The following is a 27,461-nucleotide window of genomic DNA, read 5'->3' as shown; positions in this document are numbered from 1 at the left end:
CTGGATCTTTGTGCTTTTATTAAGTTTTTCTTAATAAACTTCTAAGCCCTTTACCTATGCACCTTTGTTTCTGAAGATCCAGTTCAGTTGTATCCAATAATGGATCCAATTCTCCATCCCTGTGATCCAGTGCTACTTGATTTAAACTTTACGTTACTTAGTAGTCTAATGAAGATTTCTATAAACCCCTAATTCCTCCTTCTCCTTCCTCTCTGCCATTTTATCTATGAATTTCTTAACAACTGGAACCGTATCTTGTTCACCTTTTTAGACACATTCATGTCATTGGATTATAATATGTAAAAGTAATTCTGAGTGTTCTGAGTTCATTGATTAAATAGAATGAAATGAAATAGAATATTAAAAAATTAAAAAATGTGTTTTTAATTTATGTTTATGCCAGTTATGAACATATCAGGTTGCCCACAGTTTCATCCCAAGGACAGATAGTCTCATGAAATATATTAAACCAAGAGTTAAAATTCAGCTTTGTTGTTAGGTCCTTAACAAGGTAGTTAAGCATTCTCAGTTAGAAGGTGGGCAAATTTTCATGAATGTGAAAGAAATTTTCTATAATTATGAAACAATTCACCAGTAAAAGAAGGATGGTCAACTTACTGTTTCTTTCAAAAATTGACAGTGTTTACTAAAATGTCATTTTTTACTGTCCACTTTTATTAGAGATATGGAGTAATAGAAATAGCATGTAATGCAAAGAGTATAGGGATGGGATTTTTTTTTTTTCTTTAGATTTTTATTGGGGTAGGGGAACAGGACTTTATTGGGGAACTGTGTACTTCCAGGACCTTTTCCAAGTCAAGTTGTTGTCCTTTCATTCTTAGTTGTGGAAGGCACAGCTCAGCTCCAGGTCCAGTTGCTTTAGTTGCAGGGGGCACAGCCCACTATCCCTTGTGGGAGTCAAACTGACAACCTTGTTGAGAGCTGGCGCTCCAACCAACTGAGCCATCTGGGAGCTCAGCAGCAGCTCAGATCAAAGTGCCGTGTTCAATCTTAGCTGCAGTGGGCGCAGCTCACCATCCCTTGTGGGAGTTGAGGAATTGAACAGGTAACCTTGTGGTTGAGAGCCCACTGGCCCATATGGGAATCAAACCGGCAGCCTTTGGCATTAGGAGCACGGAGCTCCATCCGCCTGAGCCACTGGGCCAGCCCCTAGCATGGGATTTTTGAAGCCAAAGATCTAAAAGTGGGTCTGGAGCTTCATTATTACATATGATCCTTTGTGTCCTCGTTAGTAAAATGAACCTGGGTTAGAGAGTTGTTAAAATTAAATGAAGTATGTTTTAGAACTTTATAAAATTATAATTATATCAATATTAATTTCTATCTGGAAAAATTGTCTTTGTTTTTAAATAGGAAAAATATAAGGGAGACTTCAGATTTCATTGGTATTATTAATGTGTAAAATAAAATATTTGTTCTTAAATTTATCTATTTTATAACCGTCAAAATAGCTAAAAAAATTTTCACATCTAAAAGAATTCAATTTTAATGTGAAAAAATTCTAAAATTTCAACATTTAAAATTTAAAAAAAAATCTTTTTCTTTCCTCCCTCCTTATCCTGGCACATGCTGAAAGGACCCTAGTTAGAAATATAACGTTATAGTCTCATAGCTAGCTTCATCTGTAAGAATTACAAAGGAACAATCATGACAGAAGAAAAGGAGACTGAAGAATTGAATTGGTTTTCATATTATGCTAGAGTCAGATACTATACTGGCTCTAGAAAGTAACTGCTTAACAAAATTAAAATCAGTAGTGGTTAAACATGTCCCTGGCGGTTAAACATGTCCCCGAATAATCCACTTTTCAAATTGTGAAATTAACTGTAGTCTAGTCTTAAATATTACTCATATGTTTTTAGTAATGATCTTTTACATTAATATTTAATTTTTTCAGTCTTGTACATGTTCAGTATCTATTCTACCAGTAGCTTTATGAGAGAGAAGTTAGGCAGGTCATTATTATATCAGTTTTACAAGAAATAAAACTGAGGCTAAAATAAATATGTACCTTCGTTTTAATTCTACAAGAATTCCAGGATTGATAGATGAGTTGAACAACATAAACGATGTAGTCATGGAATATATTTTCTGTTCGTATCTGGATTATCTTTGATCTTCTGGATCTCAATACTGATACGGCGTTTGCACAGTGGTCTCTACAACCTAGAGAATTTGAAAAATTATTGAGCATCATTTCTGAGTTCTATGATTAGAGGTACATTAATGCTTTGAGGCCTCCCCTCTGTACAAAAACATAGCAATCATAGCCAAAATATAAAAAGATAAAATTGGAAGAGATGGATCAAAAATAAAAAGAAATGGATCAAGAGAAATGGATCAAAAATAAACACTTTTCTGTAAATGGGAAACTGAACAGAAACATAAAACCATAACGACCTGAAACTTGCAGGGATCCAACTTCAAAAATAAGCAGAGCGGCTGAGAATTGAGCTCGTCTGAGATAATGGGAATCTAAAGATCCCCCTCACATAGCCTCTCTCTACCTGACCCGGTTCGAAAATTCCTGTAAAATGAGTTTGGAAAAAGCTCCAAATACTTAAGGCTGTAGCTCATAGGAAATTGTTTATGATGGGAGGTGTGGAGAAAGCAGACACAGCCTTTCAGCCATGTGAAATATCCCCAATATCATGTGAGATATTGTAAGAACTGGAAATCCTGATGGGCTAAATGGAGACAGTGTCAAAACTATCAATTAATTGGTGAGAATGAGAGTGGGAAGAGAACAGGAAAGAAGGAAAAAACCTCCCACTTTAAGATAAGCTTGTATACCAGCATACCAGAAAACATTAGTTTTCCCTCAGAAAGATAGTAAAAAATAACTGGATATAAACCCTCATTGGCAGTAAACTTAAAAAGGTAAAGCAGTCTTAAAATGTTTTTGAAATTAATTATGTTTGGTAGCTTCATTTATGAGAACAGAATAATATTCGTAAGAAGAATACGATATTATGAAATAAAACCAAGCAAAAGGGAAACAATCAATGGATTTGAAGAAGAAACAATATTCTAGGAATTTTAGAGGTGAAATGGAATAAATCCCAGGCAGGACTCAGTTAAAGAAAGAAAGAATTAGTGAAATGAAAAGTAACTAAAAATTATAGCTAATATTCATTGATTACTTTTGTACCTAGGCATTGTTCTAAATACTTTACATGTATTAATTTATTTGATCCAGAAAACACCTTATTTTGTTTATTTTACAAATGAGAAAATTGAGGTGATTAAATAACTTGCAAGGTTTTATGATGACCAGGACTGAAACGTGGGCACTCTGGCTCAAGCGTCCACACCAGCGCTCTGTGCTGCTGCGTGTGGCGTGACACAGTAACAACCCAAAAAACAGAAAATATATTAAAGCGCAGATAGGAGATAGGATGGATAGATACAAGCTGAAATTACTGAGTAGGAAACCAAAAATAAGTGGAAGTGATCCAAAAAGCAGGGCAAAACCAAACAAAACTAATAGAGTAAGTCATCCTCTAGAAAGACGGATTAAGGGGGGAAAATAGAAGACACAAACAGTATTAAGAAGAGAGGAAAAGAGGAGTATTGAAAAGAGGAGACATAACTAAGGGTGCTGTGACTCCATCAGGTGCCTTTATGGGATTAGAAAAAGGTACCTCTTTTGAGCACGTGCAGTCCTGTGAATATCTTTGTATAAATTAAAAAACAGCCTTGAGCCAGGATACACATCTCGGTGAATGTAATGTAGCTTAGTGCTCAGTCTGCTCATAGCCTTGGGTGCGTACATGTGTGGTGAACAACATGCTTTCTGTGGACGTAATTAGAAATGCAGTAGAGATTGTTCAAAAACCATGACAATACTAAGAACAATAGTACCTGCTTATTTCTTGAAGTTTTAAAAGGTAAAAATGGAAGCAGATGCTATATGGCTTTCAATGATGACAAACTTGCAGAATACCAACTGGTGGGAAAATCTGATCCAGGGGAAGGGTTTTCCTTTATTTCCAGAATGCTAGAAAAGGCTTTCAAACAAACACTTAGAATTTTTAATACCAGCTTTGATTCAAAGTGATGTATGCTTTTAATTTTTCTTTTTAATCAATGTGTTGCATACAAATATTGCTAAAAGGTGTATATAAAAAAATTACAGTGCCTTGAGTCCTTTCCAGACCTTTATTGGATCTTGGAGACAGCCACTTTTAGTTCTCATCTGTGTCTTCTGGCTTTACTTCTCTATTTCTAAGCAAAGTTATCTTTTGAGTCTGTAAATAGACACTATTAAGCCAAATTGTATTATGATTTCCTGTCTTCTATGTTAAAAAAAAATGTTCTTAATTGGCATTAATATTTGCTTTGGTTTTTTTGTTGGTTTGTGTTTTTTTGGTTTGCTTATTTTCTTTGGCCTGTGGGCCTTAGTGTGTTGACCCTGATATCAATTCTTAGATAAGCTCCGTATTCTGTATTAATGTAGTAGCAAATATAGAAGTTACTCAATATTTCAAGTCTTCTGAATATTTCTGTCTTGGGTACCCAAAGTGGGAAAATATAGTGTCCTTTGTATTGGCATGCCTGAAGAACAGAAAGTAGAAAAGCTGGAGAAGAAGAAGTAGTAGTTCAGCTTTGGGAGTATAATTTATCTGTCTGAGGCACCAACTTAAGTTCATTTATCAAGCATCTATTGAGAACCCACTGTTTTTTGATACTGTGCCAGGTACAATAGATACCAAGCATATATAGCTTGGTCTTTGGACTAGAAAATTAGCAAAGACAGATAATTTGTAAATAGACAAATAGTTACTTAAAAGATTATGGTCTAACAAAAAAATGTATATATATATATACATATATATATATATGTATGTGTGTATATATATATATATATATATATATATGCCTAAAATTATTTAGGAAGTAAAATGTACAGTAAATTAGAAGAAAGTATGAAGAGCTAGAAAAAAAGTGAACTTGAAGAGGGCTTTGTATTTGAAGTTGTAGGCCTTGTGTACTATCTTAAGCTGCTTGGCCTTTATTCTGCTTTCTAGTACCGTGCTGCCAGACTGTAATGTAGGATCAGAGTGGGTTTTTTGTGTTTTTTTTCTTTAATTTTTCAATCCATCATGGACTAATAGTTTTGTAAAACAAAAATTATAGGAAAAAATGAAATAAAGATAAAACATGAATCCAAATTTTATTTAGATTAAACCAACATAAGATTACTTTTTGTTTTTTGCTTTTAATAAGTGGTTTTATTCACACCCTGTGCCTGCTTTCATCCAGGTAGCCCCAGGACCATTTTAATATCTTGTCTCTACCACTTAACTTTCAAAGGGATTACTCAGTGACCATGATGTCACTCCCAAATGACTAGGTTAAATATAGTAAAGACAACTCACATTAAAATAGCTTGGTGACCGCTCACTCACACTAGGTATGGGTGTGTATGGGGGTGGAGGGGGCCTCCATTCTTTAATTTCCCTGAGAAACCAGCCTATTTCTGTTTCAACAAATACAGGTGGAATCGCCTGAATTGTTCAGAATGAGCCCTATTCCTAGCTTTCTCCTCTATCTCCACATGGGGAGTCAAACGATTTCTGAATCCCAACATCTGTCAGATTTAGCCCAGAAGGCAGGTGGTCTCTATCTTAAGGCTTAAGGTTCCCCTGTTTTAAAGACATTACTTAGGCTTCTGTTAATAGGACAGATGTGTAAAGAGAAGCAAGTGAACTATAAAAGCATATGATGTTCTATCCCCTCACTGTGAACTTACTGACACACACACACACACACACACCCCTCTCAGTGTTGACCAATTAGAGCAATGCATAGCCCATGCCTGCCCATGGAGCATATACTCTATATTTTTAACACACTTCTTTTGAAATCTACTTTTTTCTACTCTCGCCTATATCTATATATCTGTATCTATACATGTACAAATATCTGTGTATCTACGAGTATATATATATATGTGTCTATGTCTATCTATATCTTTATCTCTGTCTCTATCTCTATCTTTATTTCTCTTTCATTTCTTTCCTCTTCCCTTTCTGTCTGCCTCCCTTTTCCTCACAAAAGACCTACATAGTCAAAGGGCAAAACAATCTATAATCTGTTGTAAACTTTACACTATAGGCTGAAAGCAACATTTTCAAAATGTACATTTCCTGCTCATGCCTAGAGGGATAAGAGCACACTGCTGTGGTGTGGGATAGGTAGGCTCTCCACCGCAATCACTCAGGCTGCTAGAAGCTCCTGGCCTGGGGTCTCAGCTCCTTTGTAGGACTGTCCCTTACTAGGCTGGGGAGAGGGGATTTATGAGTGAGGGCCTCCTGCCTGGAATGTTACCGGTGTTCGAGCTGACAGTGAGAGGATTGAAGGGTGAGCCCTGCCTTGACAGGTGGCCTATCCCAAGTATAGAAAATACAGTGTAGGGCATGAAGAAAGGAAAAGGATGAAAGGAAGCAGTTATGAAACAGCAAGATTGCTCTTTAAGATTGTTATGAAAGTTTTTAAACACTCTTTTTTGTGCTTAACTCATCATGGGTTGGGAACAAATATTTATGACTGATAATTCTCAGATTGGCACTGGTCTGTGGGTCACACTTTCAGTGGTGTTGATTTTCTAGATGATATGGGGTCTCTTCAGATTCTTCAGCAAAGAAGGACATAATTTGTGTTTAACATAATGAGTTTTTTGACAATATGAGTAATAATTAGGTTTCATGCTGGAAAGATGGAATCATCAGCATTGAAGGGTAGCTTGAAATGGAGGAGAAAGTGAAATTGACTTTCTTTATACTGATCATGTAGAGAATCATTCTTTCAATAGGCTATAAGCTTTTTATAGGGAGAGACTATATTTCTTTAGTTACTACATAAGGTGGGCACTTTAAAACATGATGAATGAATGAATGAATGAATGAATGAATGAATGAATGAGTCAGGAGGTGAGGCTTAACCAGGAAAGTAGGGTATTTAAAATTGGAAAAAGAAGACTTTTAGGCTGAGAATATAAAAAACAGAATCCAATGCTTTCAAATCAAGGAAGGTGATAGTAATTTGAAATTCCTTAGATCAGCTTTAGCAATATGATTAATTTAGAAGCATGATTATAGTGTTTTGACCATCTCTATTATCCAATAAGAGAGTGAATAGAGATACCCCTTAAAATATGATAATTAATTGAAGAAAAGTATTGATAATCTTTACTATCCACTTAGTATTGTGTGTGAATGTAAGCTCTATAATTGATATGTTTTTAAATTTTATTTCAACAAGGGAACCAAATCTATTAAGTGGAACTAATTTTTAATAATTGACTCTACTTTGAGAAGAAAATTGAAATGTGCATAATTTGCTTGGTCTTGTTTCAAATTGATTTTTAATAAAGTAATTATCTAATATTCTTTATGTGATTCTTTATTAGTATCTTTCCAATAACATTCTATTTTCATCATAGAATAAAGTTTACTGTTATTTTACACTGTACTGGGTGTATGTATGTATGTGTGTATGTGTATATATATATATTTGGTTAAAAATCGGTAGGAAAAAAAGGTTATGGATTGAAAGTAGGGATGTAACTTCTTCCGAAGATTCAGAGAAGTGAAAAGTATTTCAGAACTGTTAATGGAAAAAACAGAAGTTGTGTGGAGTGTCATTGTGTATGGAGTAGCTAATTTAACAGTTGTGTGAAGTGGCTAAATTAACAAGTTTGTTTTGTCATTTGGTTACTTCGTTTCTTATAATCAAGTTTTAGTATGATCTTTTTGAAGAAACATCGGTTAAACACGACATCGACGTGTAAGTGATGAACACTCTCATACAATGTCTGTTTGAATATTGGTTCTTTGTCATCTTTTAACATTGTCTAGATGAAAAAAACAACTTTATTTGAAGTTTGCTTCTATGACTGCTTAAGAAAAAAGCAACAATAAAATAAACTGGCTCTTTTTCCTCACCTTTTCCCTGAAAAGATTAAAGTCATTTGACATTATAGTGGTAATGAAAGTCCAGGGGACTTAAGACAATCCATAATATTATGTGAAAGCTGGAATCATTTTTATACTTTTTTTCTTGTTAGTAAATATAAGCATTTAACACTATTCACAATAATTTCAAAAGTTACTTCTAAATTCGAAATCTTCCCATAGAATGAAGACCAGCAAGAAGTGATTCTTGTCAGAACAGATCAGTCTGGAAGAGTATGGCCCGTAAACACACCGGGGAAACCTCTAGAATCTAAAGGAGGAAGAAGGAAGAGACAGATGGTATGTCTATAACATATGTCTTTGTTTATTCAGAATCCCCCCGACCCCCCCGCCCCCCCCCGCATGGGGCTTTCTTTGCATCAGATGATTTCAAAATATTCTCTGGAACCTTTGTATAATACAAATATTAGAAGGTAGTAAAATATGTTACCATTTTATTCTTAGTTATATCCTTTTGCCTTTTATAAAATGGAATCTAATTCAACTACAGTTTTCAAATAACTATGAACATTGAATGTTTAAGGCAATTTTAATTTTGCGTACATTTCTTTGATATTGTTTTTAGTTTCTTTTTATATACTCACCATAGCTTTTACGGAAAATCTTGGTCTCTCAGACCTGTAGTCTGTGTTAGCTAATTTGGGACGTAATGACGGAGTATCCAAATACAGTAATATCTTAATTACGCAGTTGCTGTGATCCTTTATAAACCTAATTTTCTTTTCCATCTTTCAGCTGTATCAATTAGTTTTTAACATTACCTTGAGGCTCTTGAGATGACAAAAACAATGTAGTCAGTTTTCCCAAGTTAAGTTTTTGTTTTAAATTCGAAAGATCATACAAGTGTTAATTGGGTACACAAAAGACTTGTTCATTTAGAATTTTTCTGTCAAATGTTTATTATTTGCCTGTTGAGTGGCTATGCTGCTAGAGATAGTAATTAACTCATTCAGCAAATAGAGGTGGGATAGATACCTCTTATAATGAAATGGGAGGAATTAGGGGTTTGGATGGGTAATGTGGCGGAAAATAGTAAAGGTTTCAATTATGTGAAGTGACAGAACTGGCTAGGGATCCATAGACGCATTGCCAGATGGCGTCGGGCACTCTACTTGAGTTGCCTGCTACCGAGCAAACTACATATAGGAGTAAAGAGGGTAGACACATTCATTGAGGATTGAGGTTTGCTTTTCGAGAATAATGAAGGCTTAAGAGGGCCAGAATTTAAGAGTCTGGAGCCAAAGAGTGATTGAAGTCATGGAATATGAAATTTCAGCCGTTGAAGGCAGGAATAGTAATATTGGGGAAAAGTATTGGGAACATGGTTCCAAAGAGCTCAAAGAAGTTGAAGAGCAGGTTTTATTTGCACAAGGGAATGTGAGAACAGTGTTGGGAATATTTGACTTGGGAGTAAACAAGCAACACTTTTCTTTTCCACATGTAGGTATGGGACCAACTGATGGGAAAACTCAGGATTGATTTAGATAAGAATCAGAATGTCAGCTTTGCTTCTGACAAAGCTGTTTGAAGTGGGTTTGTTAATACTTCACCTCCTTTCAGGATGCTTACTTGATCTCTGGATTGCTACAGATTTCCTTCCATAGGAGTAAGGAATTTTTACTACAGGAGAAGAGCAGAGAGGAGAAAGGGGCGGGGGATAAAACAATTCTGCCTTTTAACCCAAAGTCAGAAATCAGATAATGTCATGCCTCTATCCCCGGGGAAGAGGCAAGTAAAGGGGCAGAAAAGTCGAGCATGTTATTCTATTGGTAATTCTTCCACATGGAAGCAGGTAGGATAGGAATAAACTGTGAGGAAAGATTGTGATACAGAGTGGGATTTTTACAATTAATATCAGGTTTATAGGTAATTCATTAAAATACTTCAGAAACTCATGATTTTATTAAATTAATAATGTTCATTTTGTCATAGGCTTCAACCCATGAGGAAAAAGAAAGGGTTCGATACTTTCATGATGATGATAATCTAAGCCTGAATGATTTAGTCAAGAACGAAAAGATGGGAACAGCAGAAAATCAAAACAAACTTTTTATGAGAATGGCATCTAAGGTAAGATATAGTCATTCCTAGGATACCTCTGAATTTTGCGAAGCTGGTTACTCAGTGTAGCAGTGATTTACTTTTCAGACAGAGCTGGTTCTTTCTAATCTTGATTTATTTTACTAAAACCTGTGTAAGACATATTAGAAACATGTATTTTGGAGTTTACTGATTGGGAAATATACATATAAGATTTAGTTTGTTTTTAAATATGGTCTCTGGTTTATTTTTTTAATGTATTCCGTGAAAAAGTTAATTATATATTTGATCTACCATGAAAGGGAAAGTTTTGAGTCAGAGTTTAATGTTGACAACGTGCTGCTAGTTATCTATCAGACTGTTTTGTTTTAATGTTTCTCCAGTTCTTCATAATTATGCCACAGGGATATGTGGAGTAATAGATTGTAGATTATAGTGAAGATATCTTGGAATAATCTTGTCTATTTATATGAAAATTTTGTATTTTATGTTTATATGAAAATGTATATTAATACATTATTATTGGTAGTAGGATGAATTTTTGTTTTAAATAGCATTCTTTGTTGCAGTCTCTTTCATTACAGTCCTTTCCAAACACCACCATGAAACTTTTTTAATAAAAGAGATACGTGTAAACTTAGCTCTATAACAGGGTTTGACCGCACTGAAAAATTCAGCTCACTTGCTTGTATTTTCAAATAAAATTTTATTGGAACACAACAATGCACATTTGTTTACATATTGTCTAAAATTGTTTATGCTCTATAATGACCAGGTTGCATAGTTGTGACAGAGACTGTAATAGCCCACAAAGCTGAAATATTTATTATCTGTCCCTTTACAGAAAACATTTGCCTTTCCTGGCTTTACTTTTTGATGATAGGAGTGGGAACTGGGTATCTGAGGCATAGAAAGGAGGCTTTTTACTGTATCTTTTCAGACTTTTTAAAAAAACGATGTGAATTATTTCCTGGTGAAAAAATTCATGAAAACTAGAATAAAGGTAACCAAGGTATCTGTGTATCTGTATCTTGCGGGGGTAAACAAATTTGGATTGAAATAGAAATAGAAATTCTTCCCATCACCAAGAATTGTATGGGATCTTAAATTTTAGTCCATGGGGATCATTTTCCTTCTTTTTATTTTGGGGGAAATACCAGAAATCTCCTAGGATATGGAAACAGAACTTTTGTGTTTTTTTTTTAGGTGATGGGAGGCCATTTGAAGGTTTTTAGTAGGACAGTGTTATGATGTGGTTTATGTTTTGTAGTTGTCCCACAGTTCCTGTATATTCCGTTTTGTTTTTTTGCTGTCTGTGTTCTCTCTGCATGTGCCCCTGGATTGAACTTCACCGGTATTTCTCAGTTTTCCCCATGCTAGTTGGGATAGGATGGCTAAGTGGGCCTGGAGTTGGGTGTTTTCCTTCTTTCAGGTAGGTTGTGCTCTGATAAAACCCCAGCAGGCTAAGCTCTAGTAAAATAGTTTCTACTAAGGCAGGCCTTGTTAAGAACAGAATGCTCTGGTGTATTTCAAAATGGTTCCTTTTCCCCTGGAAGCAGGAGAATATTTTTTTCTGATCTTTACTCTGAGAACCTGGTAGAGATCCTAGAGGTAAAACTCACGAAAGTATGGGGGAGGGGATCCCCTATGATTGGGTCCCCCTGGCAGTTTTTAACTCTCAGACTTGTCTTACACTGAGCATCCAGCAGTTTGTTGCTTACAATTTATGTTTTCCTATCCCAGCAGAACCCCTGGTTTCTGCACATATAAATTGTACCCATCTTCCTGTCTCTCTGACTTTTGGGGTAGTCACTTCCTGATGGATCTAAAAAGAGATGTTGATTTTTCCGTTTTTCAGCTTTGTACTTGTTGTTGGGACAGTGGCTACTGCTCAGCCCCTTAAACTCCAGACTGGAAACCTCTGGTTCGTGCTTTGAAAAGGTGTTTCTGGAGAAGGTAATATAGAGAGGGAGGAGTTGAAGCAAGGCAGTCAGGAGGGTGTTGCATTAATTCAGACAGAGTATTGGATTAGGTTGGTAAACTGGTAAGAAGTTTTAGGATTTGAAGCAATGCTGGTGCCATTTACTTAAATAGAAAAACTTTGCAAGGGGACAGATTTTTCAGGAGGTAGGAGATCAAGAATACTGTTATGGTCACGTAAGTATTAAATGCCCGTTAGACATTCACATTGTAGTGTGGAGTGACTGCTTGTGGAGTTTTGGGTAGATGTTGGTTCTCCCTTATATATTTGGATGCTGTTAAGATTTAAATGTATTTAAAACCATGGGACTTAAAAAGTTATTAATGAGGAAAATCTGAAGACCGAGCACTGCCTGGAAGAGGACAAAAAGGATTTAACAAATGAGAATGAGAAGGTGCAGCCAGTGAGGTAGAAAGAAAACACAGTGTGGTGTTTCAGAAATCAGAGAAGACAGGAAGGAGATTGTGAATAACTGTGTCAGCTGCTTCTGAGAGGTAAAAGGCATCCATATTAGAAAAGAAGAAATAAAATTTTCTCTGCTGATGATATAAATTGGTATATAGAAAATCCTAAATACTCCATCAAAAAAGTTGTTAGAACTAATAAACAATTGAGTAAAATTTCAGGATACGAAATCAACATACAAAAGTCAGTTATATTTGTATACACTAAGTGAACTATCTAGAAAAGAAATAAAACAATCCTACTTACAATAGTATGAAGAAAAAGAAAATACTTAGGAAGGAACACATTTAACCAAGGAGGTGAAAGATTTATACACTGACAATTGTGAGACATTGATGGAAGAAATTTAAGACAGAAATAAATGGAAAGAAATCCTGTGTCCATAAAATTTCCATACTACCCAAAGCTATCTATAGATTCAGTGCAATCACTATTAAAATTCCATTGGCATTTTTCACGGAAATAGTCAAAACAATTCTAAAATTTGTATGGGACCACAAAAGACCCCAAATAGCCAAAAAAATCTTGAGAAAGCTGGAGGTATAACACTTTCTGATTTTAAACTATATTGCAAAGATTTAGTAATCAAAACAGTATGGTGTTGGCATAAACACAGATGTATAGACCAATGGAACTGAATAGGGGGCCTAGATGTAAATATATATGATGCATGTATGGATAACTAATATTTTACAGAGGAGCCAAGAATACTGAATAGGAAAAGGATAATCTCTTCAATAGTTGGTGTTGAGAAAACTGGATATTCACATGCAAAAGAATGAAGTTGGACGTCTATCTTATACTTACCACAAAAATTAACTTGAAATGGATTAAGGACTTAAATGTAAAACCTGAAACTGTAAGACTTCTAGAAGAAAACAGGAAAAAGCTCCTTGATGTTGGTCTTGGCAATGATTTTTTTCTATATGACACAAAGACACAGACAACAAAAACAAAAATCAGCAAGTGGGACTACATCAAACTAAAAAGCTGCACAGCAAAAGAAACAATTAACAAAATGAAAAGGCAGTCTATTGGATGAGAGAAATTATTTGCAAGGCATCTCTCTAATAAGGAAGCTATATATAAACAACTCATATAACTCAATAGCAAAAACCCAAATAATCCAATTTAAAATTGGCAGAGGTCTTGAATAGACAAATTTTTGTAAGTATGATATACAGATGTCCAACAAGTACATGAAAAGATGCTCAACATCAGTATTCATCAGGGAAATACAAATCAAAACCACAGTGAGATATCACTTCACACCTATTAGAATGTCTGTTATCAAAAAGAGAAGAGATCACAAATGCTGGTGAAGATACGTACAGAAAGGCACCTTGGTGCACTGTTGGTGTGAATGTAAATTGATACAACCACTAAGGAAAACAGTATGGAGTTTCCACAAAAAATTAAAAATAAAACTACCATATGATCCAGCAGTTCTACTTCTGGGTATATATCCAAAGAAGATAAAACACTTATCTCGAAGTCTTCTCCACCCTATATTTATTGCAGCATTATTCACAATAGCCAAGACATGGAAATGACCTAAGTGTCCATCAGTGGATGAATGGATAAAGAAAATGTGGTGGGGGGATGTATATGAATATTAGCCATTAAAAAAAAAACAAGGAAATCCTGCCATTTGTGACAACAACAATTGACCTTGAAGGCATTATAAGTGAAATAAGTCAGAGAAATACAAATAGGGTATGATCTCATGTGTACATGAAATCTAAAAGCACTAATCTCATAGACAGAGAATAGAATGGTGGTTGCCAGAGGTGAGAGGTGGGGGAAGGAAATACTGGTCAAAGGTACAAATTTGCAGTTATAGTATGAATAAGTTTTGGTAAGTTTCTGAATGAATAGTATGATAAGTTTCTAATCTACCGCATGGAGACTATAGTTAGCTGTACTGTATTGTATACTTGCGTGTTGCTATGAGGGTAGAGCTTTAATGATCGCACTACTATAACAATGACAGTAACATGATGGTAATTATGGAAGGTAAAGGATATGTTAAGGAACCTTATTGTGGTAAACATTTTGCGGTATGTACATATCAAATCATCACATTGTACACCTTAAACATATATATATATATCAATTATATCTCAATAAACTGGAAAAAAACGTGTCTATGGTATATGAACCTTAAAAGTTTCATTCCCAGTCTATATTAGCTATAACAGAAATTTTTGACTTATAAAATAATGTTCCAGTTTAATAAAATGACACATTTTAGATTAAATAGTCACATGAAATCATCCTTATTAAATGGATTTACAAGAAAACTTCTTAGGATAGATAGTAGGCACTCAGTAAATGTTTTTTTCCCATCTTCCATTCATTTTTTTACACTACTCATAAGTATTTTTAATATGATTTAGATACTGCCTAATAATTTTTGGCAGAAATCAGCCAGAACTCATAGCAATAAGAAAACCTACAAATTGGACAAACTTTGGAATTGCAAAGTTAGACATAACTCAGATAGACATAAAATTCAGATTTTACAAAAAGCATTGACTGAGCAACTTATGCATTGTTGAATTTGTAATAGTGTGATATTAAGATTTTCAAAAGGCTGTTGTTTTATTCTGAGCAAATTTTCTTTGTGTTATATAATGGAGATGTTAATTTGGTTGTAGCAGCTAAGGCAATGTGGTAAGTGCCATCCCATTTCCCCTCCTGCAGTCAGATTTATCTTTTCTCTTTTATTTTTGGCTGAAGATTGAGTTGTGTGTGATAGCAGAAGGAAGAGGGTTGGTTGGTTTGAATCATATTAGGTAATTTCTTACAGAAAACAGAAACACTTTTTAAATTTTAATTCACGAAGTAATGCCTGTCTCTACCTGTGTGTGGTAGAGCTAATGGAGTTACAGATTACTACAGAAATGCTGATTTGGCATTTTGATTTTTGTTCACCATGGGTAATAATCAAAGTAGCAGTTTGTTTTGTATATTTAATAACTAAAATCAGCTCTGCTAAAAATTTGAAGTAATGTTCAAAGTTTATAAAAACTAAAGTATTTGGAATACTAATTATTTCTATTAATCATTCCTGTGCTTAATCCCTACACTCTTAAAAGTTTATGAACTAATGTAGCTGTTATTGCATTTTTAGAGATAGTACTATCAATGGTACATAGTTTAGATGTTAAATATTCTCATGAAGAGACCACAAGAGCTCATTATCATATCTTTTTTTTTAATTGGAGGATATTCGGGAGCAGTGTGTTTTTCCAGGATGTCAAGTCGTTGTTTTTAATCTAGTTGTGAAGGGCGCAGCTCACTGGCCCATGTGGGACTTGATCTGGCGACCTTGGTGTTATGAGCACACCTCACTCTAACAACTGAACCAACCCGCCGCCCACTGGTGGCTCAGCTCCACGCTCAAGCCTTTGTTTTCAATCTAGTTGTGGAGGGCTCAGTTCACTGGACCATGTGGGAATCGAACCGGGCAACCTTGTTGTGAAGAGCTTGTGCTGTAACCAAGTGAGCCATCTGGCCGCCCCCATGTTTCTTCTTTTGTTAGTTAAATGTCCTTATTAGTCTAGGATAGAAGTTGGCAAACCTTTTCTCTAAAGGGCTAGGTAGAAAATATTTTCAACTTTCTGTTGCCACTACCAGCTCTGCTATTGTGGCATAAAAGCAGCTGTAGGCGATTTGTAAATAAATGGTATGCCTGTATTCCAACAAAACCTTATTTACGAAAACGGGGCTGGCCTGATTAGGCCTATGCGTCATGTTTTGTCAATTCTGGGTCTGACATATCTAAATTATATCCTATTTTTTTTTTTTTTTATGGCAAATGTCTTTGAATTTGGGTCCTTACCATTTTCAGTTGCCCTGAAAATGGGTCTTAAAAGGCCTTGGGAGTAGTAACCAGTCAGGAATAGTTTTGATACAGATCAAGTTCCAGTTTGTTTATTCAATCAGCCAATGTTCGTTGATTGTATTCAGTGTGTGAGGTGTTCTATGGGGGATACACACTGGCACTTTCGGAAGACATGGTCCTTGTCTTAAGGAAGCTCGTAGTCTAGTGAGGAAAAAGAAGCATTCAAGAAATAATTATGAGAAACGAATCCAGTAATTATGTGCAAATTACTGTGAAAGACAAGTGGAAAGTCTTTTGAGAACAATACCAGGGTGTCCTAATCTAAAATGGGAGGAAGGAAATATTTCAGGTTGGACAGCAAATTTTATACAACTTCCAGTCCATATTCAATTCTACCCTTTGTGTTATATTTATTTGTTTATTTATTTCATTTTTACTGACTGTCCTTTTTTTGTAGTTCTGAAATTCAGATTATGTTCACTTTCTTTCCAGTTGTATTTACCATTAAATCTTAATACCATTTCTTTCTTATAACCAGGTTAAGAAAGGTATCTCATGCCAAGTATAAACTTGATTTTGTTGTTATGATTGGATAGGAAAAATATGGTTGTTGGTTTTTTCATTCTTTCTGTATTTTTCATTATTTTTCTGAGTATTTACTACATAATTAAAGGAAAAGGGGAAAAATTAAAAATATCCTTACAAAGAAGAGTATGTGCATCTACCATCAGACTGTATGTATTTTAGAGTATGGATGAGTGTATTTATTATGATTTCTTAGAAGAAAATAGGTACATGGTTTTTGGAAGTTTCTTCCTTCAAAATCATAGAACTAAAGAATATTCAGATCTAGGAAAGGACTTTACTAGTCTCGCTTAACCTTTAACATTTTACTAACGATGAAACTAAGACTCTAAGAGAATTAAATGGCTTATGAAAGGCTAAGTAACTTTCCCAAGTTCCCATAGCTAAAGAGTTGCAAAAGCCAGTACCAGAAACCTCAACTTTTAACTGCCAGTCCAGCATTTTTCATTAAACAAAACTACTTTTCAAATGACTCAGGTTAATGGGATAGTTATTGATTGTTGCCTAAATTTAATTGTCTTTGTACAATTTCCATGTGTCATTTGTTGGTATTTGGAAATAAGTGGCGTGTGCTTTGCTCTTTCTTAAAATACATTCTATTGACTCCAACATTCTTTAAATATAAACTCCCCCGTTTAAAATCTAAGACGTCAGTGTTTCCTTGGCAACGTAGACTTAGGCACATCTTCAGGAGAGCTATATACATCTTTCCTCATTAATTTTGTTAGCACTGGTGGGCAGTAATTTTATACTTTTTGTACTGATAGTGTGTTAAAAATGGACTGGAGAGGAAGAAAAATGGAAGGTACGAGAGAAGAATAGGAAGAAAAAGAATCAAAGTAATTAGGGTTTTACCTTAAATTGTTAAGAAAACAAGATGATTTCCTTTTCTAGTAAAAGATGCTTGTGTTTCTACTGATAGTTTCATTTTTTCTGATTTTGTGACACTCAAGCCTTGATATATTTTCTGATTCAAGTCTTTAAAATACAAAGTACATATTTCCATAATGTGTACTAGAACCTAAAGTCCTTTATTTTTTATTTTCAGTAAACTAATATTAATAACAAATGTTAAGAGATTAAGCAACATACCTTTCTTAAAGGCATGATTAGAAGGAAGTAAGGAATGTCAAAATTGCTAACACATTGCAACACCCTTTCAGTTGTTTCAGTTCCCGTGTTAGCCTTTTCCATTTTCATAGGCTTTCATTTGATATGGGTTGAAATTAGCGTTGGAAAAGGCTAATCCAAGAGTGTGAAATTATGTATATTTTCCTGTGACAGTCTTTAAAAAAAATTTGAAATTTAGTTTCATAAAATGATAGAAGTGATATTTCGCTTTTACGTGGAACTGAATAAAATAAATTTTGATTTAGTTTGTTCATTCTCTAAAAGATAGATTTAAATCCAGTCTAAACTGTGTAATGAACTATTTTTTGTTTCTCTGAACATCACTTAGGGGTGGGAACACCAGAAAGTAATTTATTTAATATATTTTAGTTCAGGTCTCATTTACTTTTTTTATGGTAAAATATACATAACATAAAATTTAACATTGTAACCATTTTTAACTGCAATTGAGTGACGTGTGAAGTACTTTCATGATGGTGTGGTGAGAGGGATAGTCAGATGATAGGATGAGTTTCCTGGAATATGTCGTTGATTGTGGAATATGTGGAAGTACACAGAATCAAGAATTAAATATATATTGTTTTAAATTCCAAAAATGTTATTTTGGGAAGCTCAAATGCTTAACAAATAACCTGATGAATATATACCGGGGGGGGGGGTGCTAAAAAATGTATACACATGACTTGTATTCATCTTTTGTTATTGGTATATATTGACTATTACAATTTTAATACAGTTTTTCCTTTCTTAAAATATGTATACATTTTTTGGCACCCTCTGTGTTAACTATTAAGTTGCCCGAATAAAATTAACAAAGTTTTAATAGCACCTTTTTAAAAAAATAAACATTTGTCGGTAATCCATGCCTTAATTTGAATATCAAATATATAGAATTAAACATAAGCCGGTACCATATTGGAGAATATTCTTCAGTTCTTTCCGTAATTCCTATTATTGTTCCTCTTCCAACTAACCCATTAGAGAGGGATCAAGTTATTTACACCTTAATGTAATATGTATGAACCAATAAAGCTATAGATGGAAACACTGGAAAAGTAAACTTAGTGATTTTTTTAAAAAGTGAATAAACCTTGTTGAATTGTCTTCTTAAAGGTAGTATACAGGAATGTTAAATTATCTGTACAGCAAAACAAGCATGACAGAGATACTTATAATGTTCCCAGGTCTTTTATACATGGAAATACTCTAATGAAAAACTATGCGAGTTGTTTGTAAAAGCTATCATTAAAGTTTATTTTTATTTACGTAGATAGTAAGAGAATGTGGAATTAAAAATGGCCCTGGAGTTTTGCTTATTGATACGTCAAATCTCTTATGCTTTTAATGGCATCAGAAACACCTACTTTCATTTTCAGTGTTTAAGATGAGGTTTTCTTAAAAACCTCATCACATCAGTGATTTTTCATAGGGCATAATAATTTGTGTATGTGTTGTTTTTCTTCTGTGAAGAAAACAATCATTTATGAGAAAGAGTGACTCATTCTTGTGCCATAAAACTTATATTTCTAATAAGTTCGTTTTAATTCCCAGGTGTTTTGTGAAGAACAAAGATAACAAGTAAGAAATTAACTTTGGGACTTAAACCACCTGGAAGTGAATGATTTGTTATGTTATCTCATAATATTTTAATATGCTTTGATGGAAATCCATTGGTTTTTATTGTCTTGCTCTTTTTGTTTTTAAACAGACTTTGTTAGTAGCTAAAATTATGATCTATTTGGCATATCTGTTTAGCTGCTGACTTTCTGGCGTTGCAGTGGTACATGATTTAACAGGAGAGTAATTTTTAGAAATAGTTTTTCAGCTGAGAGTTGCTGTAGTAAGATGTATTTCATTTGAGATTTTTCTCTCAACTAAATTTAATCATCAGTAGGCCGTGCATCAAAAGACTGACTTTGTTGTATGCTTATCTGGTAATTATACGAATAACTGAATCATGGGTATATTTTTAGTCATTTCATAAAGCTGATACTTAAAAACTAGGTAATATTGATGCTAGTTCTTTATGAACTATGAGGGTTTTAATTATCTGTAAAAGAGTTAGGTAGTATGGTACTTCCCATAGTGTGAATGTCTAAGGTGAAGCCAAAACCACAGTTTAGATATATTGTCTTAATACATCATTTGTTCTTGGTCTTTGCCAGTGGCTTTAGTTCTACTTTGAAAAATAATTCCGTGTGAGTCTTTGGGTTTTAAACAATCTTAAGTCATTTTGAAAATGTATAGCATTAGTTTCCTTATTTTATTCCTCTAACAAATTATAGTGAATATTTTAGTACAATAATGCAATATACAAATGATAATTAGTAGTAGAAGAAACAGCATTCAAAAAGTTGCTTCTAGCTAGGATGTCATTGTAGACCAGAAAAAGACAAGCATATGAATCCTTTTTTTCCCCATGATTTGTCATGGTTTTAAAATACAGCATTCTTTGTCTCTTCTCTTGATGCTAATCAAATGTTTATAAACTGTAGGCTAACTTTTCTAGTTTTACTCTAAATATAACAACTATTTATTGATTACCTGGAGAGGGCCTTAGGGGCCTTACTTTTTTATTATATGTAATTCTAATATACTTGATTGTCCAGTTTTAGACCAGAAGTATAAGAAAAGCTGAAAATTAGAAGTGGGGAAACAGACTACCGCAAGGAAAACTGCTGACAGCGGTGAGAACTGACAGGTGACTTAGTGTGTTGACTGGCAAAAATAACTCTCCAGATAAATCCACAAGAAAAACGGTTTATTCGCGGAAAAAAGCTGTGGGGACGGAGCCCCAGAGAGCAGTTTCCAGGCTCTGGGCCTCGCGTGGGGATGTGCTGGCTCGGGGAGTGAATGACCATCAACTGTGATTGATTGGCCATCAGCTGTAACCAGTTAGCCAATTGGCTACTGATGTAACTGCAGGGCTGCGTTGATTGGTTGGTTGGTTGGCAGGCAGAGAAGTGAATGGCTGACTCCCTATCATGTGGCTACTACTGTGTGTGTCTCGCCTGGCCGCCAGAGAGAATGTAGTGGTATGACTCCCCCATCTATGGCTCCCTGGGTGTTCCTTTTTGGCCTCACCATGTCCTGTGTTGTTATGTGGGGAGCGGGACCAGAGGCCCCGCAGGCCGCCCCTCGTGACAAAAGGAAAAAGAAACAAAATACCACCAAAGCAGTGCAGGAACGCACACCCCCAACTCGGAGGTCCAATAGTCTCCCACATGAAGAAGGAAAATAATGGCCTGGTTCTAAGATGGCTATTCTATTTATTAGCATCCCGCCCCCTGAAGTTACCACAAAGTTCAACAGGAAGTCAGAGCTAGAGAGTCAACGGGGGGGGGGGCAGCTCCCCCCACAGTCCTCCCAGCTCCATGGTTAAGCATCCCAAGATGTCAGTTCACTTTTATCAGTGCAAAGAAGGCAAAGAACATAGAGAGCAAAGAATGAGATGGGAAAATGGAGAGAAATAACTAAAAAAAATCATTGTCATCTTGGTTGATATAGCTTTCACAGAAGCAACCAGCCCTCCAGAGGGGCCATTCAGGAATTATGACACATTATAGTAATAGTCCCAATAATTATCCTGTATTATCAGAGAAAGATTAAGTTTCATATGTTATGTTTTAAAAGGCAGGAAAGTTTATAACACTGGAAACATTTCCTTTCAAAGCGACTACAATAAGAAATGCTTTTATACTTAAGTGGTAAACCCTTAACTACTTGGAAATTTGGCTGTTCAGAAAGACTTATCCTATCAGTTTACAATAATAGTTGTATTCTAAATATCAGTCATAATTTGATATCTCCCATATTATTATCAATTATCAATCACTATTTAATAAAATCCAGACTTTTTCTTCTCTTGACAATATATTTAAGAGGTTTAGCTTTTGACTGTGATATGTGTTCCAAAGGAATGTTTAAAACAAGAATCTTTAGTGTGCTTGAATACTTAAATTCTGATTTGGAAGAGTTGTTGGAAAGGGAAACAAAGGCCAATAATAAAAGATAAAAAGGAGAAGTTATGAGTGGCATATCTGAGCAGAGTATCCAGAGTGTATAGAGAGGGATTAGAGTTCAGTGCATGGATGATAGGCTTAGTTTAAACAGGAGTACATGTGCCCTTCTATTTAGTAGGAGGGAAAAATTACAAGTCCTATATTTGCCGAGTGGTTTGGAGATTTGGTGGTAGGAAGATGAGGAAATTTTTGTCTGATTTGAATTTTCTCTTTGAGGCCATCTCCTGAGAGTGAGAGGGGAGCTGATGGAGTGTCAAAGTTCAGTGGTGATCTTCTGAAATAGCCACTGTGGAAAATGGGTTTTTTTTCTAATTGTATGGAAGAGGCGGTTCAGCTTATGAGTTTATAGTGGAACCATTTGCAGAAATGAGTGACTTTTCTATAATAACATGGCAACCAGGGCATAGGACCAGAGAAGGGAGATGATTGACTCCATTCAGATTAGAGTGTACTAAAATAGTATTATTGGATTTGGTCATTAGAGATAGTGGACCGAAGCAGAAAAGGAATGGTTTTACTTCATTATTACATTAATTTTCAACCATCATATTATATAATTGACATTTGAAATCTCTGAATTTCAGTACTGTTATATGCTATTTTTGAACAGTGGTTAATGATATTAAAAATAATATTATTCCAGGAACATTCTTGAAAAAAATGTTGTACAAGCAGAGCCCCCGAACAGCTTGTTATTGCTGTTTTTAGAAGGTTAAATCTGTATCAGTCACCTTTCAATCAGAGAACCAGAACTACTAAGAGATACACAGATGCAGGTCTCTTACAGAGGTTTGACCTTATGAAATTGTGGGAGCTTGTTAAGCAGTCATTTGAAGGCTTTTGTGTTTGCATCTGATGTTGGAGCTTGAAGTCTAAAGGGCAGGCAGTTGGGAGGGAACAATGAATGTGAAGAGGAGGAGAACAAGAACAAGCTGGAATCCAGCCATGAGCTGGAGCTGTCAAGGATGGACAGAAACACACATCCGTGCTTGTTACCTCTGACCTTGGTGGTATGTATATCCTATAGACTAGGCCAAGAGCTTAGTGCACACATCTGGCCTGGATGGTGGTGAAGCTGAAGGAGGATAGAGGGAAAGGTAGAGCAGTTACAGACTCAGCTGCTGCCTTCTGTCAGGACGTAAACCAGCAGATAAATGACAATGTATGCAAGCTATAAAATTGCTGCTGCTCCATTTCTAGTCTCCAAGCCTTCTGTAAGAATCTCTTTTGTTGTCCACCCTGACCATAACACACAGAGAACGGAGTTCTGATAAATGTATGTCAGACTAGTCAAGTTGACAAAGTGACCACAACCCATGCCTTGTTACCTTGGCACATCTCTTTAAACTATATTTAATCTCCAAATAAAGAAAAGAACAAAGCCATGCTTCTGTCTAACATGATATAGCTATCCCACATAAAACCAAAAGCAGGCTAACCCTTTCCCCAGACTAGAAAATAAAGCTACTATTATTAATAATACATCTTGTGTTAGATGGTAAGGGGATGAGAGAGGGAAAGAGAAGAAAAAAAATTCTTTAATATTTAAATATGTATTTGCATATATATGTTCATGTAAAAATGTTGAAGGGATATTATAACTATTACAATATTAATTTCTGAAACTTGTTACATGGTTTTAGCTAGTATTTACAACTGCTTTTTTCTATTACCCAGTCCATATTCCTTTTGCTCTCAGCAGCCCCTAAGCTGCTAAAAGTCTGGACCGTTTATTAGCAGTCCTGCCTTAATTGAGTTGTTGTAGTTTATCATTGACTTTAATCATAGGCCATGGGAATATTAAGAGGTGCCCTAAAAGATCTCCTACATTCAAGATATATTTCCCCTTATCTCCATTGTGTAATAGCAACCCAATTTGTCCTTGACTGTCAGAATCAGTTACTCCAGCCAGTACAGTAACTCCCTTCTTTGCCTTTTGATTCAGTGGAATGAAGAGCCAGAGTGGCCAGGTAGCACTCTCAACATCAAGTTCAATGAGTCATTGTTGTGTCCCTTGGTAGAAGTATTCCTCCCTTTGGAACTAAAACCTTTAGACCAGTAGGGCCTGAAATCTCAGATGGGAGGCAAAAATTTGCTAGTATGTCAAAAGGGACAATAATGAGATGGGTCACTCCGATTTTTACCCCTAGGTTCCCAGACCTGTGAATCCTGGCTGTGGGAGAGACAACATCATAGTTTGGATACTGATTTGGAATGTATATACTTCATCCTGGAAAACATTGCCCTAGCTCCACAAGATGTCACCTAGCCCCACAAGATGTCACCTAGCCAGCACTTGTAATTAAATCTGGAAAAGGCCAGTTCACTATTCTATCCTGCCAGCTACTTCAGAATGATGGAGAACATGGTGAATTAAATGGGGATGGACCATTGTCTGGTGGTCATCTTCACCTCCTTTCCTCCAGCAATTTTTTTTTTTTTACTTTGCCACCCATTAGACTTAATATAGTCTCCACTGTCTGTTAACAGTCTGTAAATTAAAAAATATTCTTTCTGTTATACAATGTTGATTATTTTTGCCAAATATAGGAAGATGGTAGGTTAAAGGTCATAGAAGATGTGTACATGACTGATAAATTTGAAACATTTTGGATGTACCCCCAAAGAAAAGATAATGGGAAAAATGCAAATAAGTAGAAGGTGTAGGATCAGGGAGTTATAATTATTGTTCTTGGATCATATTTTCTTTCAATTGTGTTGAAGAATCATTCAGACTTAATTAGTACGACTGTACCCTATTTAATTCAAACACTATGAATAAAGCAGAGAAGTTTGGCAACATCTATGAACATAGATATAAAGAACAGAAATGCTATGTTCCATGTACAGAAGATTGATTTGAATTGAATACATTTCCTGATCAATTATGAATTGATTTTTAATAACAATGTTTTTGTAACAACATATCATAAGAAGGCACAGTTTTATGTATAAAAGTGCATATTCTTCTCCTACTAATATATTTTAGATAAGATAAATACCTATTAGATACCTATGTTTTCTTGGATAAGTACTTAACCCAGTTGGGTATGTTCTAGATGAAATTTAAGATTTCTGCAAATTCTCTATTTTGCTTCAAAGTATACCCTTTCTGTATTTTAAAAGTGGGTTTCTTAAGTGAGAGAGGCTTACTATATACCATATAGCCTTCAATTTTATACTTAGGTCAACCTGTGTTTGATTCCTCATTCTGTCTCTTAATAGCTATGTGATTTTGATTGTCATTCAATCTCTCTTAGCCTCATCCTTTTAATCTGTACAAGTGAGAATGACGATTCCTAATGTTGCAGGGATATTTGGATAAGAGATTACTTAACCTAGCACATAGTTGGTCACTATTATGAAAAAGATTAGTGACCAGTTCTGATATTTTTCAAAATATAATATATTATGGTTGAGATACAGGTCTGAAGTTAAAATAAGAATTTGTAAGCTAGGACAATTTACATAAATAGACAAACCTGAGAGAATAGACAGATATACCACAATTAATATGGATAAAAAGAAGGCAAGGAAGTATGGGCAAGGAAGCTAATGTGGTCTGAGAAATAACTAACTAATAATAACCTTTTTATCTGACTCAATAATGATATTTTAGAAATTTTCTTCTGTTTACATTTTGTTTAATTTTCTCTTTTGTGTTTCTAGCTTTTTAAGGTGGAAATTGGCATCATTGATTTGGGTTTTTTTGTTTCCTAATATGCTCGGTGTTAAGTGCTTTAATTGTCCCTGTGAGTACTGCCTTAACAACATCCCAATATTCTCATATGTTGTATTTTTTCTTTTTTTGCAGTCCAAAATACTTTCTGATTCAGTTTTTATTTTTTGTTGATGCATGGGTTATTTGAAAGTGTGCTAGTTTCCAAGTAATTGGCAATTTTCCAGATATCTTTCTGTTATGATTTCTAATTTAATTCTGTTGTGTTCAGGGCACATATCTTATGTTACTTGAATCCTTTTAAATTTATTGAGACTTGTTCTATGACCAAGAATATCATCTATCTTGGTAAATGTTCTCTGTGTGCTTGAGCAGAATGTGTATTCTGCTGATGTTGGAGAGAATTTCTATCAATGTCAGGTCAAGTTGGTTGATAATTTGTTCAAGTTTTCTATATGCCTATTGATTTTATACTTGTTCTATCAGTTTTTGACAGTGTGTTGTTTAAATTTCTGATTATGATTGTGGATTTGTCTGTTTCTCCAGCAATTCTCTTAAATTTTGCTTCATATATTTTGAAACTCTGTTATTAGGTACATAAACTTTAGAATTGTTGTGTCCTCTTGATGGTATGACTCTTTAATCATTATGAAATAACCTTCTTTATCCTTCACAATACTTTTTGCTTTGAAATCTACTTTTTCTGACACAAATATAGCCATTCCATCTTCCTTAAACTCTTTTGAAATATCTGCTAAGATTCAAGCATCTTTCTATTGCTTTTTATTTAATGATAAAAGGTAGTTCTCTTTTTGGTACTTAGTAGGCCAAGTAGAACTTAGTCGAATGGAAGGAAAACACAAGTTAATGAGCAATTATGATACAGCGTGGTTATCACAATACTGTTGGGAATGTAGCACCAGAGGAGCTTGGAAGCTCTGCGACAGTTCTTTCATTGAGACAACTAAATCTAAGCCTCAGACTGAAATATGAGTAGGAGTAGAATGGCAAAATTGAGGGCAGAATTGTTCAGAGAGTAATATGTGCAATACTGTTCTGAAGAGAACAGTACTTTTGGGGACTGAAAATAAGATGACTGGAATATACAGTTTGCATAAGAATGTGATCGAATGTGACTGGAGAGGTCACATCATGAAGAGATGTGTAATAATGGTGGCTCACAGTTATGAGTCCTTACTATATGCCATGCATGTGTTGTGAGGATTAAGTGAGTAACCTTGTTATAGGTAATATTGTTATAACCATTGTAAAATGAAGAAATGAGGTGTAGAGAGAACAGAGACAGATTAAATAACTTGCCCAAGGTTATACAGACAGGCGATAGAGCTTACCACGGTCGTTCTAACTACAGAGTGTAAGCTTTGAACCGTCATACCTTTCTGTGTCTTTGATTTAGTAGGCCAAACCAGAGCTTGCACTTGACCCTGTTCACAGTGTAGAAGTCTTGGAGGATTTTAATCAGGAACATAAATAAAATTTGTGTTTTGTGTTATAAAAGCAACACCCTGGCTACAGTTTATATTGGAGGTGTGGAGAAGGCACCTGGAGATACAGTTGAAAAATGTTTTATGTTCTGTATAGAGTGTATGCTAATTTTAAAGTAATAGTAGTTCTTACTTAGTGTTGTTCAGTTTCCTCATCTATTAAATGGAAATGAGAACAGTCCTCTCTTCATAGGAATATAAAA

At 34.9% G+C, this 27,461-nt stretch overlaps 1 protein-coding gene across 1 annotated transcript in view; it reads left to right on the top strand.

The window, feature by feature from the left end:
- Positions 1–27,461, top strand: part of CWF19L2 (CWF19 like cell cycle control factor 2) — a 106,117-nt gene that overhangs the window by 53,752 nt on the left and 24,904 nt on the right. The window contains exons 11-12 of the mRNA XM_081061758.1: positions 8,163–8,279; positions 9,933–10,070. Of these exons, the coding sequence (XP_080917884.1) occupies positions 8,163–8,279; positions 9,933–10,070 (255 nt within the window). The remainder of the gene's footprint in view (positions 1–8,162; positions 8,280–9,932; positions 10,071–27,461) is intronic.

The sequence above is a fragment of the Rhinolophus hipposideros genome, assembly GCF_964194185.1.
Source record: "Rhinolophus hipposideros genome assembly, chromosome: 10".
In the NCBI taxonomy this organism is placed as follows: domain Eukaryota; kingdom Metazoa; phylum Chordata; class Mammalia; order Chiroptera; family Rhinolophidae; genus Rhinolophus; species Rhinolophus hipposideros.
Note: the sequence above shows the minus strand (reverse complement) of the source record. Positions and strands in the feature narration are given on the sequence as shown.